Source organism: Dendropsophus ebraccatus, chromosome 7, assembly GCF_027789765.1.
Source record: "Dendropsophus ebraccatus isolate aDenEbr1 chromosome 7, aDenEbr1.pat, whole genome shotgun sequence".
In the NCBI taxonomy this organism is placed as follows: Eukaryota; Metazoa; Chordata; class Amphibia; order Anura; family Hylidae; genus Dendropsophus; species Dendropsophus ebraccatus.
In genome coordinates, this window is record NC_091460.1 from 29,625,894 (window position 1) to 29,650,198 (window position 24,305).

General features: G+C 46.4%; 1 protein-coding gene across 6 annotated transcripts in view; it reads left to right on the forward strand.

Moving 5' to 3' along the window:
* The first annotated feature begins 387 nt into the window (after window positions 1-387).
* PTPRA (protein tyrosine phosphatase receptor type A) overlaps window positions 388-24,305 on the forward strand; it is a 92,973-nt gene continuing 69,055 nt past the window's right edge. For 3 of the 6 annotated variants that reach the window (XM_069977205.1, XM_069977207.1, XM_069977206.1), the window contains exon 1: window positions 388-421. In XM_069977205.1, the coding sequence (XP_069833306.1) occupies window positions 403-421 (19 nt within the window). In that variant the 5' untranslated portion in view covers window positions 388-402. Of the gene's footprint in view, window positions 422-5,432; window positions 5,833-19,147; window positions 19,254-24,305 lie in introns of those variants that run through there. The other 3 variants (XM_069977211.1, XM_069977210.1, XM_069977212.1) reach the window with 2 other exon arrangements.

Sequence of the window (24,305 nt, forward strand, 5' to 3'; positions counted from 1 at the left end):
TATATACATTATATCCTCCCTCATTTAATCCATTGACCCTTTGATGTAGTAAGTCCTTGGCCACCATAAACAGTCCTAATCCTGATATTGGTCCCATGTTCTCTTGGTAAAATGGTTCAATGAATACCATGTTAAAGGGATAGCCTCATCTCAATAATATAGATATTCTTGTAGGAATCATCAAGGTAAATATTTTTGCAAATACAATCATTTAGCAAACGTGCCTCCTTCTCCTGATATGCCACTCTTCTCCCATTTTTGACAGCTTGTTGTCTTGGTTACCGACCACCACCATGGTGGGCCCCTGAGTGATTTGCTGTGTGGGCTCCTTTAAGCCGAGACTTCGGGCAGAGGCAGCATCACCTGGCGGAACACAAAAGAGAAGAGCAGAGAGGAGCAGCAATGGGGGAGGGTATAGGAGGTGAGTTTTTTTTCCCATCTAGCTATCATGGAGACCATTTACTATAGGGGGCAAAGAAATGTCCCAAAGTGGGGATGTCACCGCTGTTCATAGCATGCATAGGTTGATATTATGTGTATATGTGCTCTAGGATGAGGGCTGTAGTATGCATTCCCACCATTAGGTGTCACTGTACACTTTATCTAGCACAGCTGAAAGAAATTTTACCAAAGGGTTTACAGTATACGTGATGGTCCTCATGTCTTTTACTGTCTATGCTACTGTATGTTCCACTGACTGGGAGTCAATCCCTGAGCTGGGTGCCTCACACTTGTTCCGTCTCTGGCTCAAGCCAGGACCCTTATCAGGGACCAAGAGACTTGTTCTTTCTATGCAACTATTGGTAGCATGCAGTGCTAGACCCCTCAGGAGGGTGGACGTCCTCTGAAAAGTAAGCAGAAGTTATTCTGTTTAAGCTATTGGACTCTAGTCTATTATTCTGCACCTACACACCAGGTTACACTTGGGCTATCCAAAACCTCAAATGCAGTGCCCGTTTATCCGGGGGTAGGTTATAACACCGCTCCTGGCCAATGTGACAAGTGCCCAAGTGACCCTATACTCATGCGAGAAACAGATAGCTGATCTCAGGGAGACCAGGTAAACGACAACACTGCCGGCTGCTAGTGAAAGCGCTCAATGCAGTGAAGTCCTAGGTGCATTGCCCCCTGGGAAACATGAATATGCAAAAGCTCCACAGGCTCTTCTTTTGCCTATACTCATGCAGCTGCCACACCACAGCATAGCTACACCGGCATGCAGCATGTGTTCCTGCTGCTGTACTTTCCAGGGCCTTTTGCAGGGACATTATTTCCAGACACTATTCCTATTTCTCAAGCACCTCAACCCTAGCTATGTTGTTTCCTGTGATGAGGCTGCTGTAGGCCGGGAAAACGTGAATCCTATCCAGTTGGGGGGGCCACTTTATCTTCCCATCCTGATAACATGACAGGATTCAGCAATTTGGCAAGAGAAATTAAAGCCAAGAACTCTGCTGCAAGGAGCTAGGTTTCCTTAGGGGTCTCCCCAATGCCTAGCTTTACCCACTAGGTGGGGCCTGTGTTTCTGGATCTGTGTCACTCTTAGCCCACGGGCAGCATTAGGCAGATGTTTTCACCCTTTGATGCAGGTATGTTGTCTCTTAAGCCCCCACAGCTGAGTACCTGAGGGTCTGAATAAGTCCCATCTCTCTCTCAGTAAGTCAGTCTCAGTAAAGTCAGTCTCAGTAAAGTCAAGCCTATAACAAGTAACCAGAGACTTTCCAAGTATATCTTCAGTGATTTAACCATTTCAAGCCTTTTTCAGTATACCTGCGCTAAGCAGAGATTATCCAAAAGTATTTGCAGCACCAGTGTAGGTCAGTGTCCTCAATTGTATTCCTGCACCTCATTACCAAGAAATGTTCTTATGTGTTCGATTGTCTAATGTGTACCATGCCCTTGAGAAGTTTCTACCAGTAAAGTTGCACCTGTTGCTGGACTCTGTAGTTCCTCGCACTACACCTGCATCTACACCAACCTCTAATGGGCTTGTGCTTGTGACCTGGGGAGGGCACATAGCACTTAGACACCCTGACAAGAGCTGAAGAGGTACACCACCTGTCTACCCTGGGTTACGGCAGCAGCATTATGGGAGGGGGTATTTACTATAGGGGCAGCAGCATCGGGGAAGGGAGGCATCTACTATAGGAGGCAGGAGCATCGGGGAAGGGAGGCATTTTTTTATAGGGGGCAGCAGCATTGGGAAAGAGGGCATCTACTATAGGGGGCAGCCGCATTGGGAGAGGAGGGCATTTACTATAGGGGCCAGCAGTATTGAGGGAGGGGAGCATCTACTATAGGGGGCAGCAGCATTGGGGAGGGGGGCATCTACTACAGGGGGCAGCAGTATTGAGGGAGGGGGGCATCTACTACAGGGGGCAGCAGCATTGGGGAGGGGGGTATCTACTATAGGGGCCTGCAGCATTGGGGGAGGTGGGCATTTACTATAGGGGCAGCAGCATTGGGGGAGGGGGCATTTACTATAGGGCCAGCAACATTGGGGGAGGGGGGAATTTACTATAGGAGTCTGCAGCATTGGGGGAGGGAGGCATCTACAATAGGAGTCAGCAGCATTGGAGGAGGGGGCATATACTATAGGGGGCAGCAACATTGGGGGAGGTTGCATCTACTATAGGGGTCAGCAGCATTGGGGGAGGGGACTTCTGCTATAGGGGTCAGCAGCATTGGGGAAGGGAGGCATCTACTATAGGGTGCTGCTTAGTGGACCACCTTCTGTAGGGGGCTGCACAGTGGACCACCTTCTGTAGGGGGCTGCATGGTGGTCCACCTTCTGTAGGGGGCTGCACAGTGGACCACCTTCTGTAGGGGGCTGCACAGTGGACCACCTTCTGTAGGGGGCTGCACGGTGCACCACCTTCTGTAGGGGGCTGCACAGTAGACCACCTTCTGTAGGAGGCTGCACGGTGCACCACCTTCTGTAGGATGCTGCACAGTGGACCACCTTCTGTAGGAGGCTGCACGGTGCACCACCTTCTGTAGGGCTCTGCACAGTGGACCTCCTTCTGTAGGGGGCTGCACGGTGCACCACCTTCTGTAGGGGGCTGCACAGTGGACCACCTTCTGTAGGAGGCTGCACGGTGCACCACCTTCTGTAGGATGCTGCACAGTGGACCACCTTCTGTAGGGGGCTGCACGGTGTACCACCTTCTGTAGGGGGCTGCACGGTGTACCACCTTCTGTAGGATGCTGCACAGTGGACCACCTTCTGTAGGATGCTGCACGGTGGACCACCTTCTGTAGGATGCTGCACGGTGGACCACCTTCTGTAGGGGGCTGCACGGTGCACCACCTTCTATAGGGGGCTGCATGGCGGACCACCTTCTATACGGGGCTGCACAGGGGACCATCTTCTGTAAAGGGCTGCACAGGGGACCATCTTCTATAGGGGGCTGCACAGGGGACCATCTTCTATAGGGGGCTGCACAGGGGACCATCTTCTATAGGGGGCCGCACAGCTTTATATGATACCACACAGAGGGCCATCTTCTCATTGCTCTAGGGTCCCATAAGAGAAAGGGGGGCACCATGTTGGGTGGACAGCCCAGGGCACAGAGTACATGTAATCCTCCCCTGCTTGGTATAATAACGTACTGGGCAGCACATATACCCCATGCATAGTAAAATAACTTACTAAAAAATAGAAAAAAGGAAAAGTAGAATACAGAATTCCTATGACAGACATTCCTGCCATTTATAAGTTTCCGATATCCATGATGTGTACTAGATGCAGAGGTTATGATTTCACCCATGTTCTAGTGCCCAAGGGTCCCTAATAACAGCAGTAGTGTACATGTCATCTGACCCCTGGGGGGCGCTGTGGTACAGGTAGTTTACAACACACAGTGTTGCATCATGGGAGATGTAGTGCTGTAATGGTTGCTTCTCTGGAGCATAGTGCAGACTAGTGCTCATGACTCCAGCTGTGCCGTCGCTGGCAGTACAGCAAGTGGAACAAAGGTTGGGTGGCAGGTCTTGTCCTATAAAGAGGAAGTTTCATTTCCTGCCCTGTAGGGTGGGCTGTTCTTGCCAGCCATGGAATATGCCGTAAGCTGGTGGATGGGAGGTCATAGAGCCAGTGAGCGTATCATTTGCTGTATATACAAGGGCAGCCTGGGGTTAAAGGGGTTATCTTGCGCTACAAAAACATGGCCACCTTTCCCCCTCTCTTGTCTCCAGTTTGGGTGGGGTTTCAAACTCCGTTCCATTGAAGTAAATGGAGCTTAATTGCAAACAACACCTGACCTGGAGACAATAGTAGGGGGAAAAGTGGCCATGTTTTTCTAGCGCTGGATAATCCCTTTAAGCCGGGAAGAGAAGAGGGTCCTGTGTCCAGAATCTTCATCTCATGGACATAAATGTATAGTGGATGTAAAGAGTGTCTGTCAGCCTGGAGGACCTGTCCTGTCCTGCATTACACAAACAACCCATTGATTGGAATGGGTACTGTGCAATGCTTCACTTCTCCTGTGGTGGCGCTGTTGGGAAACTGAACCTTACTGCCAGGATTCCCCACAGATAACAGCTGATCACCATTAATATGTGATTTTGCTGATGTCAAGGGATCCTTCAAACAAGTAGGGGATTGTCCAATGGAGAGGAGGCCTTTAAAGGGGTTATCCAGGATTGGGAATACATAGCTGTTTTCTTCCATGGACAGCGCCACACCTGTCCTTGGTTTGTGTGTACTTTTGCAGCACACATACATTAAAGTGAATGGAGCTGGCTTGTAATACCGCACACAACCTGAGGACAGGGGCGGCACTGGTTTTTGTATTTTTCTAATGCCTTTAAGTGTATACACATTCCCCACCCTCATGGTAAGGAATATACTATAATCCAGTGTTTTTTAACCAACCTGTGACCCCCACACTGTAGCAAAACTACAATTCCCAGCATGCCTTGACAGCCTTGGCCGTTGGGGCATGCTGGGAGTTGTAGTTTAGCATCAGCGGGCGAGCGCACGGGTTGGATGTCCATCCTGTGTATGTGAATGCTATATATATATATATATATATATATATATATATATATATAACATCTATAGTCACCCCTGCAGTACCCAGTGCTGCCAGCTGTGACAGGGGGGAGCACCTGTAGTAGTCCCTGGTATAATCCCCTCATACACACATCAAGGCTTCCTGATCTGTATAATAGGACAGAATAGACTGGATGCAGTGTGCAGCAAACAATGTGGTGATTGTGACAGGATGCTCGGCCTCTTGTGATGTGTGGGAGTGCAGCTGGGGTCGGGGGCGTGGCCGGAGGAGTGATTGACAAGCGCACAGCTGGAGCAGGGGGGCGGGGCCGGGAGTGACTTCGCGGCTGTTGCCGCGGAGGGGGCGTGGCCTTGACGGTGATTGCCAGGGAGGGGCGGAGTTTGAGGGTAATGATTGACAGGCGCTGCTCCCAGGCTCTGCCTGCTTCCCTCCCTCCCTCTCTGTATGCACAGGCATCATGGCGGATCACACAGGGCTGTAGCAAGCACACCCTCCTGCATACCCCCTTCCCACCCTACCCCACGGGCCCTAGAGGGGCACAGGGCCACCATGAGGCTGCAGTGAGCCGGATTCGGGTGTTGTTGCAGCCGCCTCCCGCCCTCCCTTAGCTGGATTGTAACTTCTCTCCGAGATCGCATCCACCACCCTGGAGGGAGGACAACAAGCCGCCCCTGGATCCCTGCACTAGATCCCCAGATCCCTGCACTGGATTCCCTCCTCCTCCTGCACTGGATCCCATTGCCCCCGATACTGGATCGTTTGCACCAGATCAGCGGATTGTCTGCAGCAGATCACCGGATCCCTGCACCGGGGGGTAAGTGGCTGAGCCCGGGGATCCCTCTCCCTGCCCATCTCCTTGTGTACCTCCCAACTATTGCAGGGAGCAAGGGGTCAACTGGCGGTACAGGGGCAGTGTGAACAGCTCTGCGGTACCGCATGGATGACAGTGTAAAGATGTGTCTGTATATCCATGGATGTATCTATATCTTATGTATCTATATAGGTATCCAACATCTGTTTGTCAGTGTATCTACTGTCTGTCATCTCATGTGATCTATCTAATATATATATCCTGTGTATACCCATCTAATATCCACCCGTCTCATCTATCTATATATATCTATCATCTATCCATCATATATACACACACACACACCTCCTATGTATACCCATCTTCTATCCATCTATGATATATATCTATATACACACATCTTCTATCTCCTATGTATCATATATATATATATATATATATATATATATATATATATAAATCATATATACACACATCCTCTATCTATCCATCACATATGTATAAATCATATACACACATATATCTCATATATATATATATATATATATACACACACCCTCTATCTACTCATCTCCTATGTATAAATCCTATACACACACATATATTCTTTATCTGTCATATACACACACATACCCTTATCCAGCCATCCTCTGGCACATCCCTTACACCTATGTGCTCATGTTGCTCTGTGCTGCTGGGAGGTTCCACTTGTAGATCAGGGAAAGCGCTAGGATCCTGCATGTCAACAAGCCCCATCTCCCCCTCCTCCCACCCCTGGACCAGGCCCGGACTCGGTTAACCCCATCCCTGCCCCGGCTGTCTTGCTCTCTTCCTATTGGCGCTGCTGCAGTTGATCCCTGGGGTCATTTGCAGTGACGCCCTGTTCTTAGTCTCTCTACATTTTTCTTCCTTTACTTCACATTCTTTCGTTGTTTTTTCATGTTTTTTTTTCTCATAAACTGTTCCATGCGGCGTCACCATCCATAAAATGTTAAAGGCCACTTCCCGGAAGAGAAGGGATGATGATGAGGGTGATGCTGCCGCCAGCCAAGGCTGGATGATATCCCTATGATAATACCGCCATCCCTTTTCTTATATGACGCCATCATTTCCAGCATGTGGACCAGATCCCTGACCCCTGGAGCTTACAATCACATGCAGCCGTACACATTAGGAGAGAGCCAGCATGTAATATATTATTAGGACCCCCATGTATATGAACAATCTACTGATCTACCAGTGACGCCCATTATCCTCTTACCTCTTTACTATAGGAAAGTGTTCCCCAACCTCCTTCAGAACTACAACTCCCATGATGCTTGGGCAGCTGCTGCATGTTCTGGCATGATGGTAATTGTAGTTCTGCAACACTCGGAGAGCCACAGAAAATGGATATGTATTCAAGCATATTCCCATTAAGTCTACCTTCTTTTTCCGTATTTCAGTGTAAATAGGCTGGTTAGCTGTTCGCTTTTCTGGAAAAGCTGAGTGATCCATTGTATTGGTGGCCACCCAGCTTTTTTAAAAACAGATAGGACCAACCAGCTTCCTGGTATCTTGGGTATTATAGTAATAAGGGATTGCATCACAACATTACTAATTAGTTTTGCCCATCAGGAGCCTGAAAAAGCTGGGTGATGACCAATATTATGGATTGGATTTCAGCAAGGTGACTGGTTGCATAGTGTTCTAGTATCTTATATAGCAAATCTGCTTTGTTATGTGTTCCTATAGTAACAGAGGTTTGCTTTACTGCATAACTAGGTAATGTTGCCTTTCAGGAGCCTGAAAAAGTTGGGTTCCATTTCTTATTGAAGCTGTAATGGTGTCCCTAAGAGATCCCCTGGACTTTGGTTAGAAATGTCTTCATCTTTGTGTGGCATTGATCGCCGCTTACCACAACCTTGTCCGAATATTCGAAGAGGAAATGACACAATACGTCTTCGGCCATGGAATCTGATTCTTTTTAACGTGAACCCCCAAAAGTTGCTCATCCTTAAAGGGGTTATCCAGCGCTACAAAAACATGGCCACTTTTCCCCCTCTCTTGTCTCTAGAGTGGGTGGGGTTTGGAACTCGGTTCCATTGATGGAAATGGAGCTTAATTGCAAACCGCACCTGAACTGGAGACGAGAGGGGGAAAAGTGGCCATGTTTTTGTAGCGCTGGATAACCCCTTTTATCAGTAAAAATATTGAGGTTTGGACATCTAGGCCGCAGTCCCCAATCTGTGGCACCACGTCTTTTGCCAGACTACAACTCCTATCAGCCTGTGATTATCAGGAGTGTAGGGTCAGAGGTCGGAGATCACCAGAGGCTGCCTGTATGTAGGCCAGGATGTCACCTATTTCCCTATGCCAGGGAAGGGGGAGCTTACGGCCCTGTAGCTGTCGCAAAACTACAATTCCCATTATGCCTGGACAGCCAAAGCCAAGCTTTGGCTGCCCAGGCATGATGGGACTTGTAGTTTTACAACTGGATGGTTCAGATTTCCCTTCACTGCCCTACGTGATGGTGAATACTGATGAATACTCCAGCGTGATGACATCATGTATAGAAACCATAAGAAAGGGCGCCATGTTGTCCATAGCAACCAGTCAGAGACCATGATTTAATGCTGGACTATGGTTGCTATGGCAACAAGCACCCCTATCTCTGGTTTTGGTGGTCTCCTTTAAGGAGAGCCATTACCCACACAGGCCGTGTCAGGATGTTTATGTTGTTGCTATGTACCCCCAAGACTCGTGAGAGGGAGACCACACCATAGTTTGCCACTAGGCGTAGAATCTGTAAGGCTCTGTTCACACTGCAGTGTGTGAACATGGCCTCAAAGTAGATTTGGTGCAAATTTTCTACATTGCGTTGTATACTGTAGAAAACCCATAAAGATGGGATTTCCTTATTTCTTGGCGTAGGATTCCAGAGCCATTGTCGTATGCAGATTTGCGATCGCTCTTCTTTCGGGGACCAGATAAGAAGAATCAATCGCTTTGTGGTATAATCAAGAGGAGTCATAAAGCGTTCACTGCTGGAAATGAGTCACCGCACTTGTCTGTCGTAACAATCACATTCCAGCAGTTGTGTAGCCTGTGCTGCATGGCGTTGTGAGAGATGTTGGTTCCCTAGGGCCATAGAACTACAACACCCGGCGCACAAAGGGCATAATGATAACAGGTTGCTATGGGCAACAGAACATCGGACAGGGGGCAATTACTAATAGTCATGCATAGTAACCGTAGTGTTGTCCATAGCGACTGTTTTCTTACATAATGATAACCGGTTGCTATGGGCAACAGAACATCGGACATGGGGCAATTACTAGTAGTTATGCATAGTAACCGTAATGTCTATTGCAACTGTGAACTTTCATAACGGTAAAAGGTTGCTATGGGCAACAGAACATCAGGTAAGGAGCCATTACTAATAGTCAGGTATAGTAACCGTTGTGTTGTCCATAGCAACACTGTTCTTGCATAACTGTAAATGATTGCTATAGGCAACAGAACATCAGCCCAACAGGCAAGGAGCCATTACTAATAGTCATGCATAGCAACGGTTTTCTTACATAACAGTAATAGGTTGCTATGGGAAACAGAACAGCGTACAAGGGACCATTACTAGTAGTCATGCATAGTAACCGTAGTATTGTCTATAGCAACCCTGTTCTTACATAACAATAGCTAGTTGCTATGGGCAACAGAACACCACCCCATCTACACAGTTGTGCCTGGAATCACTTTCATTCATATCGTCTGCAGATCTGCATAGAAGTCCGGGCGGTGGACACTGAAGCGAAGACGACGCTCTGTACCACAACCCATAATGCATTGGGGCATCAGTTTGTGGTTTAGCAACAGGATGCGCTTTACCCAACTGTTCGCTCCTAGGAGACATCTTGTAGTTTGTGAGAGAATGTAAAGGAAGTCATCCAGCAAATGCGTCTCACAGCTGAGGGTTTGTTACAGTTATGGGGATAAATCTCCATAGAGCGGTGTCATATATCTATCCTGTCCTGATGATTTTCTGCAATGTATCAGTGCAGAATGATGCAGGATTGGCATAGTGTACCTGTTGTGGTTTCTCTTGTCAGATTTTTAGGTTTGTATTGGAAAGTGATGCAGCTTTACGCTAGCTGCATGCACGGCATCACATGTAATGCTAGTGAATAGCGTGCACAGCAACAGGTGACGTAGCCGTAACAAAAATCCATCCCTGCGGGTTGCAAATTGCACGCAACTTTACCACCATTGACTTCAGTGCAAGTCTATGTGATTATGATTTGCATGCACAGACACGTTGTGCAAATTGCTGGTGCATGACACATGTTGCCGTTTAGCCCTAGTTGACATTGGAAACACCCTTTAAGTAGAACCCTGACTGTTAGGCCCCATTTATTGTGAAACGCTTGGAACGGTGATAGCAATATCTTCAGTGGGAATCCGTGATGTAGTTGAATGCTTTGAAGATGCGTGTGTGCACGATGACGTATTTCTATTTGACGTATTTCTGCTTGGATTCCGTATAGAAAATAGGTTAGGTGGCTAGATCGCGAATTTTCCCTATTGTACCCAAAAAGTGCAGTATATTCTGCAACATGGTTAGTTAAAGGGGTTATCCAGACTTAGAAAAACACGGCCAATTTCTTCTACAAACAACACCACTCTTGTCCTAAGTTTGGGTGTGGTTTTTGCACTTCGGTTCCATTGAAAAAAATGAGTGAATGGAGCTAAACTGTAATACCACACACAACCTCAGGACAGGGGTGGTGCTGTTTTTTGCAAGAAAGTAGGTGTGCGTTTCCTAATCCTGGACAAACCCTTTAAAATCATTTGACATCTGAAAATGAAAGCTAAACACCTGTATGGCGTAAAATCCTCAGTTTCAGATATATCGAGTCACTGCCGCAAAACCACAGTGATGCAGGTTTATCGCAGAAGTCACTTTCTTTTTTTACACCAAATTTGACATCCTGCAGAGATATCCGTTTCTACCCGGATTTAATGCGCATGTTCCTTGTGTCTGGATATGAGTGCTGAAGTGTCGCCCACTTTGCTCATGCTGTAAATGAAGATGTGCTGTGAAAATTCTGCGTCCTGTCCACTAGGTGTGACCTAAGGCTTATGCTCTATATCTACCCTCCTCGTGGCTTTGTGGCTGTCAGTAATTGTCTTATTGTCTTTTCAGGATTTTTACCACTTTTGCAGAAGTAAGACAAACAAATTTTACGCTCTGCTCGCCCCAGATTGAGGAAGTGTGAAGCTGCGATGTGACGTACCGTCGATAGTTATTAATATTATTTAACGGTGACACGCTCGTCGTCTGTCGGGTGGTCTCTCCTGGGAGTAGTGTTCAATGAGACTTGTTACAGGAATGAGTGAATTATTTTCTGATCTGGCTCATAGCTATGGCTGATACGTTACTGGAGTGATGGAGAGACGATGGAGGTTAGTCTGGACAGACTCCGCTCTGTCTCCTCGTCACATGCTCTCTGACTTCATAGGTTTTGCTCAGGCTGAATGGCAGCTGACTGGCTTTGAGTATAATGTTATCTGTGTTCGCGTATCTGTGATCCCTTCTTAATTGCTGACAGTAAAATAACTCAGAAATTGGCTGCAGACAGTCCTCTGATGGCCCAAGGGTTGTCTTGTCCTCACCCCCCGCATAGGACTGAGTTGAAGTCTCCTCCTCATTCAGTCCCTGTATGTTTAAAGGATTTATCCAGCACTACAAAAACATTTATTCCAGAGACAGCACCACTCTTCTCTCCCATTTAAGTGGGTTTTTGTATATTTGTTCCATTGAAGTGAATGGAGCTTCCAATCTGGAGACAAGAGTGGTGCAAAAGTGGCCATGATTTTGTAGCACTGGATAACCCCTTTAAACATGGCCACTTTCCCCCTACTGTTGTCTCCAGTTTGGGTGGGGTTTTGAACTCCGTTCCATTGAAGTAAATGGAACTTAATTGCAAACCGCACCTGAACTGGAGACAACAGTAGGGGGAAAAGTGGCCATGTTTTTGTAATACTGGATAACCCCTTTAATTGCAAACCACACCTGACCTGGAGACAAGAGTGGGGCTGTCTCTGGAAGAAAGCGGCCATGTTTTTGTAGCTCTCGATAACCCCTTTAAAAACATGGCCGCTTTCTACCAGGGACAGCCCCACTCTTGTCTTCAGCTTGGGCGGGGTTTTGCTGCTCAGTCGTGTTGCCTCTGAAAGAAAGTGGCCATTTTTTTGTCGCACTGGATAACCCCTTTAACCAGTTCCACCATTTATTTTTTTTACTTTTTAAGAGAACTTATTGTCGCACTTGGTGCCCCATAGCCCAGTATTTGGATAATCTGGCATGGTTGCTCCAGATTAAAAAAATATGCATGCAATGTTTTTTGATCTGGTCACCTATTTATCAATTAATTTTTTTTGCTGGACCAATGTGACCCTGACCTTATAACAGCTGAATCTTCTCTTTAAGGTGTGGTTTGGTGCGGCTTGTTCTGCTGGGAGTTGTTGTACCCCACCAGTATTCGAGCTGTAACCGAAATAGCAGAACATTATCCAAGAGGCTTCAGTAAAGGAGATGGGGAGGATCCATTGGAGAGCGGCTTTACAAGGAGGCGATCTGTCAGCCACAATAGATGCCCGCCCTTTCGGCTATTAAAATGCGCAACGCGTTTTGTTGGAGGAGAAAATTCCAAGAGCTGATTTTGCTCGGGATTCTATAAAGAGTCAATGTAATGTATGGACTGTTGTGTATTCAGTCTCCTATGGTGTTACCAAGAGCGTTACTAGGCCCAGGGTCTCGCTCTAACTCATTCACCATCAAAAGCCCATTCATTTCTCCTGGTATAAATCGTGGAGGATAAACAAGAAGAGATGCTCGGATTAAAAATTGGTGCATAATAAAGAAGTGGTACTGTGCGGGAGGCCACACATAGAGCGCACGGGAGTACGTGAGCCCTACTTATAGAACAGGACCTAGTCTGTGTGCGTTTCCCGATATGTACTGAAGGTGCACATACACCTGATTCTCACACACTCTTGGCTAACAGCTCCTTCTCCTAACTCCCATACACACATACTGCCTGCCTGACCTCCATACACAAACACGCTCGTCCGACAACTGTTCTTCCCTACCCTAAATACAAATACACTCTTAGCCTACAGCTATTTTTCCTCACCCCCTAATTAAACCTACTCTGCTCAACCAACAGCAGTTAAGGCCCTATTCCATGTAACTATTATCGTCCGTATTCGGGCGATTATCGTCCCGTGGAATAGGAGGCAACGATCAGCCGACATCGTTCATGTGGGCTGATCGTTGAAGTTTTGTCTTTCAACATGTTGAAAGACAAACGACTTAAGCCCCTATTACACGGGTCGTCAGAGGGGCAAACGAGCACTCTCGGCGCTCGTTTGCTCCTCGTTCCCCGCTCGCTGCCGCCGCTATTCAATGCGGCTGCACGAGCGGGTGAGTGCGGGAGGGGGCAGCGGGGGGGCTGCCCGGGTGATCGCTGATCGTCCGGGCAGCCCATAGGATATAGCAGCGTCCGCTGCCGACGCTCCTATTCAATGGAGCGACGGCAGCAGATCGCTGCTATATCAGTCGCTTGTTTTTCAACATGTTGAAAAACAAGCGACTGTAACGATCAGCCGACATGAACGATGTCGGCTGATCGTTGCACTCTATTCCACGGGACGATTATCGTCCGTAGCGGCCGAATACGGACAATAATCGTTCCATGGAATAGGGCCTTTATATAGCAGCGATCTGCTGCTGCCGCTCCATGGAACAGAAGCGGCGGCAGCAGACCGCGGCTATATCCTATGGGCTGCCCGGATGATCAGTGATCACCCAGGTAGCCTCGCCTCAGCCCCCCCCCCCTGGCCCTCCTCGGACTCACCCGCTCGTAATAGCAGCGGCAGCGAGTGGGGAACGAGAAGAAAACGAGTGTTGACATCGCTCGTTTGCTGCTCAGTCGGGCCGAGGAATACGGCCTTCAGGGTCCTATTACACGGAGTGATTTTTAACGATAAACGAGATTGTTTGTTTTATCGTTAACCTGAAATTCACCATATTACACTGAACGATTAGTGAAAAAATGCGGAACTTGAGCGAACGAATGTGGAATTAAAACGAACGATTAATGATAATTTTAGGGTCAGATCTAAATCAACGATCAACGGCATAAAAACGATTTTTCGATCATTGCCTGCAATTACACAGAACAATTATTGTTTAAATTCGAACGATTTAACGATTTTTTGCACAATAACCGTCCCGTGTAATAGGGCCCTTAGGGCCCTATTCCACCAGACGATTATCGTTCAGATTATCTATAAATCGTTTGAATCTAAACGATAATCGTTCGGTTGAAATGCAGTTAACGATTAACGACGGAACGAGAAATCGTTGATCGCTTTATAAGACCTGGACCTATTTCTATCGTTGCTCGTTCGCAAAACGTTTGCAAATCGTTCGCATTGAATAAGACGTCGTTCACAGTAGATACGAACGCAATAGCGAAGGAAAAACGATCGCAAATACGATCATAACTAACGATTATCGTTCCATGGAAATGAGTGAACGTTTTCAGGTCTTTCGCAATAGCGGTCGTTTGAGATCATTATTAGTTAATGATTATGCCAACGATAAACGTCCGGTGGAATAGGGCCCTTACTCTTGTACACATACAGGCTTGGCCGAAAGGCATTTCTCCCGCTCTGCCATACACATAAGTCCACAGCTTGGCTGACAGCTGTTTCTCCCTTCCCATTCATATACTAACACACTCAACTACAGTAATGGCTATTACAACCAACCCTCATACACATACTTGGTCAAAACCTATTCCTTCTGACCCCTTGCAATACTTATATATACCACATATATTTTAGCTCCAACGATAGCCATTCCTCCAAACTCTCATGAACGCGTACCTATATTCTCCTGGCCCCTATACGAATACGTGTTCAGCTTGGTCAATAGTTGTTCCTCCTATTTCTTCAATATATTTACATGCTCCTCTTCACCTCTAGCTATTTCTCCCACCCTCTCCACCTACACCTCCTTATATACAAACACACCCAGTTTAGCCGACAGCTGTTCCTCCTAGACCCAATACGCGTACACACTCAGCACGGCCGGGTGTACGTATTTTCTCAGTGAAGGTGTGGAATAAGAATCATAGCGCCTTTTCGCTAAGGTGTTTGCGCTCTTACGTAGGTAGTGGTGGATGACCATTGCGTTTAGAAGTGGTCCTGTGCCCTTTCTATATATACTTTAGTAAAGTTTTGTGTTCCCGCCTGTAGACAGTGGTACTGTGCCCAAATGGGAAGTTGTACGGTGCAGAAATAGTCAACTTAAAGGGGAGCTCCAGTATAAGCAAAAAACTCTTTGCATATTATGTGGAAGGATGGCTGCTACTCCCATAGTGTGGGTGGGGGGTGTTGGTATTCAATCGGAACGCACATTGTATTCTTTCCTTCCTATTCATTGCTGGATGAACCTGTGTGTCCCGTGTTGTAGCTCTGCAGTCAGGCAGCGCTGTCTGTAGGTTACGGGTATAGGGGGGTGTAGGTTATAATTGATGGTTTCACGTTACGCCGCTGCTAATTATTGAGGCTGAGATCCTCGTCTCTTGCTGATGCCGGCAATTCATGGACAAAAAAATCTGCACAGATTAGTGTTTTCAGGTCACATCATGACTGTGAGTTGGTCATAGGAACCTTCTCGATGCCAAAGCTGGGATCATATTCCTAGAAAATACCCATTTACTCATGCCATGGTAGGACAGAACGGTTCAATTATTAAAACAACCCCCCCCCCCCCCCCACCGGCTTTAGAAGTAGCCACGTCTTACCTGGAGAAGCCCTTTAACCCCTTTCTACTCATAGTAGTTCCTATGCATTGAGCGGTGACCATATTATATAAGCTTGACAGCCGGGATCGGAGACATCTGTGATTGCGGTCTTTTACCCCTTATATGCAGCAGCCACCTCTTCAGCACCATTGTGACCCAGTGGCAGGGGGCTCCATGGAAGTTAATAGGCTCACATCCCATTAAAGGCATCTAATGGCCATTGCCTTTCAGTTTAAGGGGTGGATTACAGGCACAAATCCCGGCCTGACCACAGGTCTAATGGTCTGAACTGGCAGCCATCTGTGGCCGCCTTTGGCAGCTCCATAGATGTGGAATACAGTGGAGATGCGCATTTGTCGTCAAAATATTAATTAGGACCCGCTAACAATCCTAAGGGTCCTATTACACACACAGATATCTCACAGATTTTTGAAGCCAAAGCCAGGAATGGATGTGTGTGTAATAGGGTCATTAGAATGCAGTAAAAGTGTAGCCCTGAATAAATGGAGCAGACTAGACGTGTGCAGCCACCGCTCCATTCATTATCTATAGGCCTTCTGAATGATGCCTGGGGGACTAAAGGCCCCCATACACTTTGAATAACTGACGGACGGACAATTGCTTGGTAATGTTAAATCTCCCACCTACCACTCGCCCTCCCCATACACCGGAACATTTGACACGGCTGAGCTTTGTAAGGATGGGTAAGCTGCAGTGAGAGCGCTCTTGCTGTGGCTTATCCCTCTCAGAACAAAGGAGACGGCCACAATTTTCCATCACAGCCGACCCCTATCACAACCGCCGTCATCTGTGTTTCGTGGGATAGTAGTTCTGAAGCTTGCAGCCATGTAGCCATTGTGCTGTTATAACACTGTGGAATAGGTGTTTTTCAATTTTATTTATTTTTTTTAACCTGATTTTTGTGTTCTAGGTACCTTTTTAAAAACACAGACACCAAGCAGAATTATGTTGAAGCCATTTCTGGAATAGTAGTGGTTGAATGTAAGCGGGCAGTCAGCAGTCATGAGAGGCAGCGGCCGGGGGGGGGATCATTGTCCGCACAGGAGTGTTCTGGCCGTGCGTCCCATTCATCACTTGCCTGTTTACCCTGGGAGCGCGGTTGTCACCCAGCATCATGTCCCTTTACTATTCAGGCGCTGGGTATGAAAGGGATTGTGCCTCAGACCGACGTGAGAGTCTCCTTGGCTTAATCTCTAGGTGCAGCGACTCATTGTCGCTTATGATTTCTGTGAATTCCTTTTTAACATGCGTCCTGAAGTTAATATATGTCGTAAACCAGGGCCAAACATATGTTCAGTGGTGCCCTATGTGATAGCTGAAGCCCATATGCTGTGTACTAAATAGACTGGATTTATTTGTATGCTTAAAGGGCTACTCTTTTTGACTGGGGAGGGGGTGGGTAAAAGTAATGACAGCTACTTACCTTTCTGGTTCCAGTGCTGGGCCCCAAACGCAGCTCCGGTCCTGTCTCTCGAAAGGGTTTGAAATCTCAAACCCGCTGTAGCAGGGTCCCGTTTCTGCTGCTGAATGGCTGAGCTGGCTTGAAACGTCATGTCTGAAGCCCCATCTCAGACCAGGAAAACGGCTGGGGACCGGAGCAGTGTGGTGCAAGCTCCAGTGCTGGAATTAGGGAGGTAAGTGCACTTGGTTGCTTTCATCCGGTCATAGTGGGGGAAAAAAAAAGGCCTTCTGCCGGAGTCCCCCTTTAACCTGTACTCTTATCTAACCAACCGTACTGTGCACAAATAATACCAATCTACATTCCATATAACACATTCACATATGAATAATACTGCCATACAATGTGTGTATACCGTGTTTCTATAAAAATAGGAATAAAAATAAGATTATTTTTTTTTCTCTGAAAATAGGCTAGAATATGCATATAATATACATACACACACATATATATATACACACACACACACACACACACACATATACACACACAAACTGGTGCCTTGGATTACGAGCATAATTCGTTCCGGGGCTGTGCTTGTAATCCAAATCCACTCTTATACCAAAGCAAGTTTTCCCATAAGAAATCATAAAACTGGAGACAATTGGTTCCACACCCCAAAAATAATAATTTTATATTCTGAATAACATAAAAAACAAACGAAACAAACATTTATAAGCAGCTGAATGTGATATTATAAGTTACTGTACAGTATAACAATCAGCATGTAGAGTATTATGTATAGTAAGGGCATAAACCTGATAACACGGCAGCAGTTTGTAGATACAGGATGGAACTGCAGATCCCCATAATGCAGTAGTGTAGTACAAAAGGCTAGAATAGAGAAGCAGGGCTGCTGTCAGAGGTCTGTGTGGTCACATGACAGTAATAGGAAAGGGGGTGTGTTCAGCATGGACCAACCAGGACTGACAGAGACTGCAGAGAGCATGAAGGAATGAGCAGGGTAGATGTGGGCATTGTATAGCAGCGCTTTCTGTCTGAGGAGAGAGGGGTTACAGCTATAGAGAGATTACCTCCACAGTCCTGTCCCCTGATGCAAGCCCCAGCCTGAAGTGGATCTGCTGTGATTTGGAAGATGAGGGAGACTTCCTGGGTCAGAGTACAGAGCTGTAGACCCCGCTATGCAGACCATGCCCCTCCCCCACTGCACCTCCCACCCAGTACAGGGAGCTCTTAAACCAAGGTACCACTGTGTGTGTGTGTGTGTGTGTGTGTGTGTGTGTGTGTGTGTATGTATGTATATATATATATATATATATATATATATATATATATATATATATATATATATATATATATATATATAATATATCATATTCTAGCCATTTTCAGAGGAAAAAATAATCTTATATACATTAAATAACCTATTTTGGAGGACCAACTAAATAGGGGGAGGGAGGTATACAGTATAGGAGCTCATAGTGTATACAGTATATTGGCTAACTATTATAGAGTGAAGCTACAGTACAGGGGCATACGGTGTTTTTCCAGGGGGATATAAATGTTTAGTTTTAGTTTTTCCGGAAAAACACTCTGTCCCTGTACTGTACCCTCACTCTATATAATAGGTAGCCGCCATACTGTGTGTTCCACACTATGAGCTCCTATACTGTATACCTCCATCCCCCTCTGTAGTTGTTCCCCATACTGTATACATCCCCCTGCAGTAAGGCCCCCCTATACTGTATACCTCCCTCACTCTGTAGTTCCCCATACTGTATACCTCTGTCTCCCTCTGCAGTAAGGCCCCCCATACGGTCTACCTCTCCACCTCGTAGTTGGCCTGCGTACCCTCCATTCTCCACATAATCACAGATTAGGTAATCAATCACTGATCGGCATCCGCATTACACAGTGAATGTGGCTGGAGGCCGTTATCTCCATTCCCTGTGTAGTGGTGGCGATGTGTAACTGCAGCTTCTCCAGCTCCTGATCAAGTGAATGGCAGTTGAGCTGCAGTAACCCGGCCTGTGGCCACTACCCAGAGAACAGAGCTTCCTGCCCCAATCATTGTGTAGTACCTGCGCTGACCAGCAAGGGGTGCCAGGTGATTCTACTGAGGATAGGTCAGCAATCTATTTTACCCCACCCCCAAAATGGATGTGATTGACTGTTCTGTTTGAGGCCTGGTTGGATGGCTTGGATTATCACATCGGCAAGTATGGTGTTGTGGCTTTCAACCTACAATATACACCCTTGGCTCACGTTTTTATAGCTTAATTTCATTCTTAGCGTCTGTATTAGCACACAGTCATCTGAGCTCCCAAACTGCTCTGCTGACTGGTCCCCCATGTGATCGCTCTGGAAAACGTGGCATTGTGTAACGTCACCCTGCCATTTGACTGCAGCGAGTACTGCGCTGTGGCTGTTGTGTAATGGTGTCACGTGGTTGTAGATAAAAGAATATGCAGCAGCAGGAAGCTTTCCCTTCCATTCAGTGTTTTCATTCCAGAAGCCTTTTTAGAAGCCTTACTACGTGCCTGGGGCTTTAAAGGTGAAGTACGAGCAGGTTAGACAAATCTAACCTGTTGATATGTCCCTATTGCACAGACACCGGGGATGCAGGTACCTTTTTCCTCTGCGCCGTTCTGGTGCAGTTAGTCATGTACTCCGCGGTCCGGTAAGACCATTAGGAGCACTGCCCTCCCTCCATTCATTGTTATTAGAAAGGGGCGGGCTGGCCGGGAATGCATCGGCGCTATGGGGGCCGTGCTCCTACACATGACTAACTGCATCGGAACTGCACTAAGGATGAAGGTAACAGACATAGCTTCCTCCTTGGTGTCTCCTGTGCAATAGGGACATATCAGCAAGTAAGTTTCGTCTAACCTGCTGATAGTTCCCCTTTAAGCCGAGACAGGTATCTCTCGAAAGGGTAATGTTATCCATTTGTAGACAGCTGTTCCTGACTGTTGTGTGAACAGAGTCTTATTTCAATGAGTGACTTTGTATGTAGTATATAGATGGGTCATGTTGCTGGGTATGTTGTATTGTTGGGGTGGCCCTGTGCATGGGATCCCCCTTTCCATTATCTTTTTACAACATCAGTATGTCTGATGATGTCTTTTCCGGTTGTATTATTATGTTAGTCTTTATTGCTATCCACTATGAACCTAGGAGGACCCTCCGGGCGGCCTCCATCTTACCCCGGGTCTCTTCAGACCTCCAGCCCGTACTGATGGATCCTGTGTGGACAGAAGACTGGCACCCCGCGCCGGGCACAGACTTTCATTGCAATTGTTTGGGATGCGGCAAAGAATGGAAACTGTAATAGGAAGGAAGGGAGTTTTTCTGTCTTGTACACAGGGCCCTGCGGCCCAGCCAGGGGAATAACTTATTATCTGAGAACAGTTTTAGCCTATTCCGGATGACACCGGCTATTAGGTCAGCGTCTAATGGTGGAGGGAGGAATGGCCGTGGTTTTGGAGGGGGAGCCATGACTAAACATACACTGGGATCCCGTGTGATGATGGAAGCCCTGTAATTTTCTGGTTACTCTGTGGTTAGGTTAGTAAAAAAAATACACACCACAATGACATGTTAGGTGGCCGAGGCCACAGCTCCGCTTCCTACATCACACTGATCTATGGCCGGCTGTAGGAGGAAGGAAAATACAGGTAAACATGATGGACGCCAAAAATCAATGCAGGCTAAAAGTGGCGCAATCCAGTGCGCACAAACGAAAACAGAGGAGATTATATACAGGGTGTTACAAAAGTAAGTGGACAGTATGCTTAATAGGGTTATAAAGGGGGAGATTTATCAAAGATGGTGAAAAGTGAAACTGGCCCAGTTGCCCCTAGCAACCAATCAGATTCCACCTTTCATTTTCCAAAGAGTCTGTGAGGAATGAAAGGTGGAATCTGATTGGTTGCTAGGGGAAACTCAGACAGTTTCACTTTACACCATGTTTGATAAATCTCCCCTGAATTCATAACCCTATTACATAATGTCCACCTACCTTTGGACCACTATATCAATGTTTTTTCCATACGCTAAGTGGTACATGTGCTATGAAAAAAAAAATGGTTGCTATGGAAAATTTGTCAGCACCGTTCTAATCCTTAAACATGAATGTACAGTCGATTTACAATGAAATGAATGGCTGCTCAGTCGGTAGCCCCATGTAACGGCTGTGCAGACTATTGTCGGTCTCCCCGATCAGAGCTGGTTTGCTGTCTATGGAAAAGGACTTTCAGATCATCATTGAAGCTTTTGGCTGTGTTTACACAGGTTATTGAAGCCAAAGCCAGTAACAGACTATAAACAGAGAACAGGTCATAAAGGAAAGACTGAGATTTCTCCTCTTTTCAAATCCATTCAGGTGTGTGACTACCATTGTAGCAGCTATAGCAGCTGCTGTGGGGCCTGCTACATCAGATGGCCTGCTCCTGCAATACACTGGGCCCCCTGAGCTGTCATCATTTGCAGCACCCAGTGGCCTCCTGGCTTCTGAAAGTGCCCCTTTAACTGCGAGCACTCCTGATGAGCGCTTAGAGTTATGAAGTTATGACTACACTTGACGGCCTAGTGGCCAGTTGGGATGGTGGTGGTGGTGGTGTGGGGATGGGGGGGTGGGGGGTGCCCAATCAAAAGTTTGCCATAGGGCCCAGCCAGTTATGCTCCTGAATCTATTCCTGACTTTTGCTTTGAATCTGTCAGATAAATCAGTCTGTGTAAACACACCATCACCATTAGGCTGTGTTCAATTCAGTTCTGGATTTGCCTGTATGTATTTTTATTAAAGGGGTATTCCACTCAAACATAAATTTTCATATGTTGCTGCATATGTTGAGAGTAACATTTCCTCCCATACTTGTTGTTATCTATTCATTCTCCTTCCCCCTGTTCCGAGTTTTTGCTTAAAACACAAAAATCTGTGTGTGAGCTTTTCTCTCTGTCCCCTTCCTTCCCCTCCTTTCTGAGATAGCTGTTGTAAACAAGTCCCTGGCTGGCTTTATCTGCAACTTTGTAGCTTCTTAGTAATACTGGAAGGATGTTTCTGAGGTCAATTTGCCGATGAACTAGTTTTGGGAAGGATAATGACAAAGAAGATACAAAGTTGCAGATAAAGCCAGTCAGGGACTTGTTTACATCAGCCGTGTCAAAAGGGAGGGAGAGAAAAGGGAGACAGAGGGAGAAGCTCACACACAGATTTTTGTGTCTTCAGCAGAAAGGAGCAGATAAGAACTAGGGGAATAGATAATAAGGATGGAAGGAATTGTTAGTCTTACCATGGGCAGCAACATATCAAAAGTTATGTTTGAGCAGAATACCCCTTTAAGTGTCTACCACAGAAATCCGAGCATGAGACTTGGGATTTTGCTGCAGTCGTTCTGGCAGAATCATATGAGGATTAGCCCTGTTCCTGGTTTTCTGTACAGAATATAGATGTTAGTTCTCACCTTTTTTTTTTCTTTGCTTTGTGTGTGCGGGGTTTACGCTTTATAATGACACTGGATGCAAAGAATATCACTTTAAGTCCTTATCAAATCCTGATGACCCGCGTGGAGTATTATAAGCATGTTATATGGCCATTATATCATTTCCCTATAAGTGACCCTGTGTATGATGTAATTGCTTTTCTTGCATTTATCTAATCTATTGGTAATAGTTCATTGTGGTTTGCAGAAGGTCAGGCGGGGGGGGCTCTTGTTAGTGAATGGGTGGTCTTTGTACATGATGTCACCCGCAGGCTTTTGATGTGTGTTTACATTCCTGAGCCGGTATGGGATCAACCGCCTTCTGCCCACGTTGTCGATTTACTACCTCTCGTCTGTTATGGTAATGTATTATACTCCACATTGCCAGAGGTAGACACCGTACACATCACTCATGTGTCATCGACTATGAGGTCAGACTGTACTACTGCTATCATTCTTCAATATTGCCTTGTTGTGTCCTCACCTGTTTCAGACCTGGAGGCGATACACCTATGTAATACATACCACCAGCACAACAGGGACAATGACAGTGGGAGCCTGAATACATTCCCTCAACACAGTGTGAACACAGTGTGCATCCGTTTTTCCATTGTCTTCCATTATAAAAATAAAAATCAGAACAAATGTTTTTGTTTTTTTTAACGACCACATGGAAGTCAATGGAAAAAGGATGTAAACAAATGCATCCTTTTTTTTGTAAAAGTTTGTAGTGAGAAGCTAGCCTTACGGTGGTACACGGGCTGTAAACGAGCGCCGATCTGCTAGATTAGCACTCGTTTACCGGGCCTATTACACAGCCCGATTATCGTTTAACGTCGGTAACGATGTCCATGCAGCCCTTGCTTAACTTTATACTTTACCTATCCATGCTGCAGGGCTCCTCTTGCGGTCTTCTTCTCCCTGGGTCCCACGCGCTCCAGCTTCAGAGCAGTCTGTCTCAGCTGACAGGTCGCTCAGCCAATCGCTGGCCGCGGAGCACGCAGGACCTGGAGAGAAGACCTTGAGGAGCCCTGCAGCCTGGATAGGTAATGTATATCGGCAGCCGCAAACTACTATTACAAGTAGCGATGCGCGATCGGCGCTCTACAATTATAGGTTCAAACCTATATCAGCCGATGATCTTTGTCATTGACTGATCATTGTAGTTATTACAAGGAACAATAATCGGCCGAATCTGGTCGATTTTGTCCGATTATCGTTCCGTGTCATAGTACCCTTAGAAAGCGACCCTCGAGGAAGTTGTAGACACCCAGGGGTACAGTACAGGGCCTATGCTATAAGACTTATACTGTTGTTTGTACTCTCTTCTACCAGTTCTTTGCTTCGTTTGGTGAGTTAGCAGGAAGTCGGGGACAGATGGGAGGATACAGACTACACAGGTTTTGTTGTCTGTTACCTTGGAGACCTAAAGGCTCACATAGGAGAGAGGTTCATTTGCTGCCTCCTCCTGGTATGCCTGATCTTTCCCTCCCATTGTTGAGAACTCGTTGTCTAGATTACCAACAAGTTTTCTGCTGTGAGCAATGGCAGGGAAGGAGAAGCATATCAGGAGAAGAGGCAACTTTGCTAAATGTATTATCAAAAATATTAAATATGATGAGTCCTACCAGTATACCTGTGTTCTTTGAGGTGGAGAATACCCCTATAAAGTGGTACTTCAGCAAACAAAAAAAT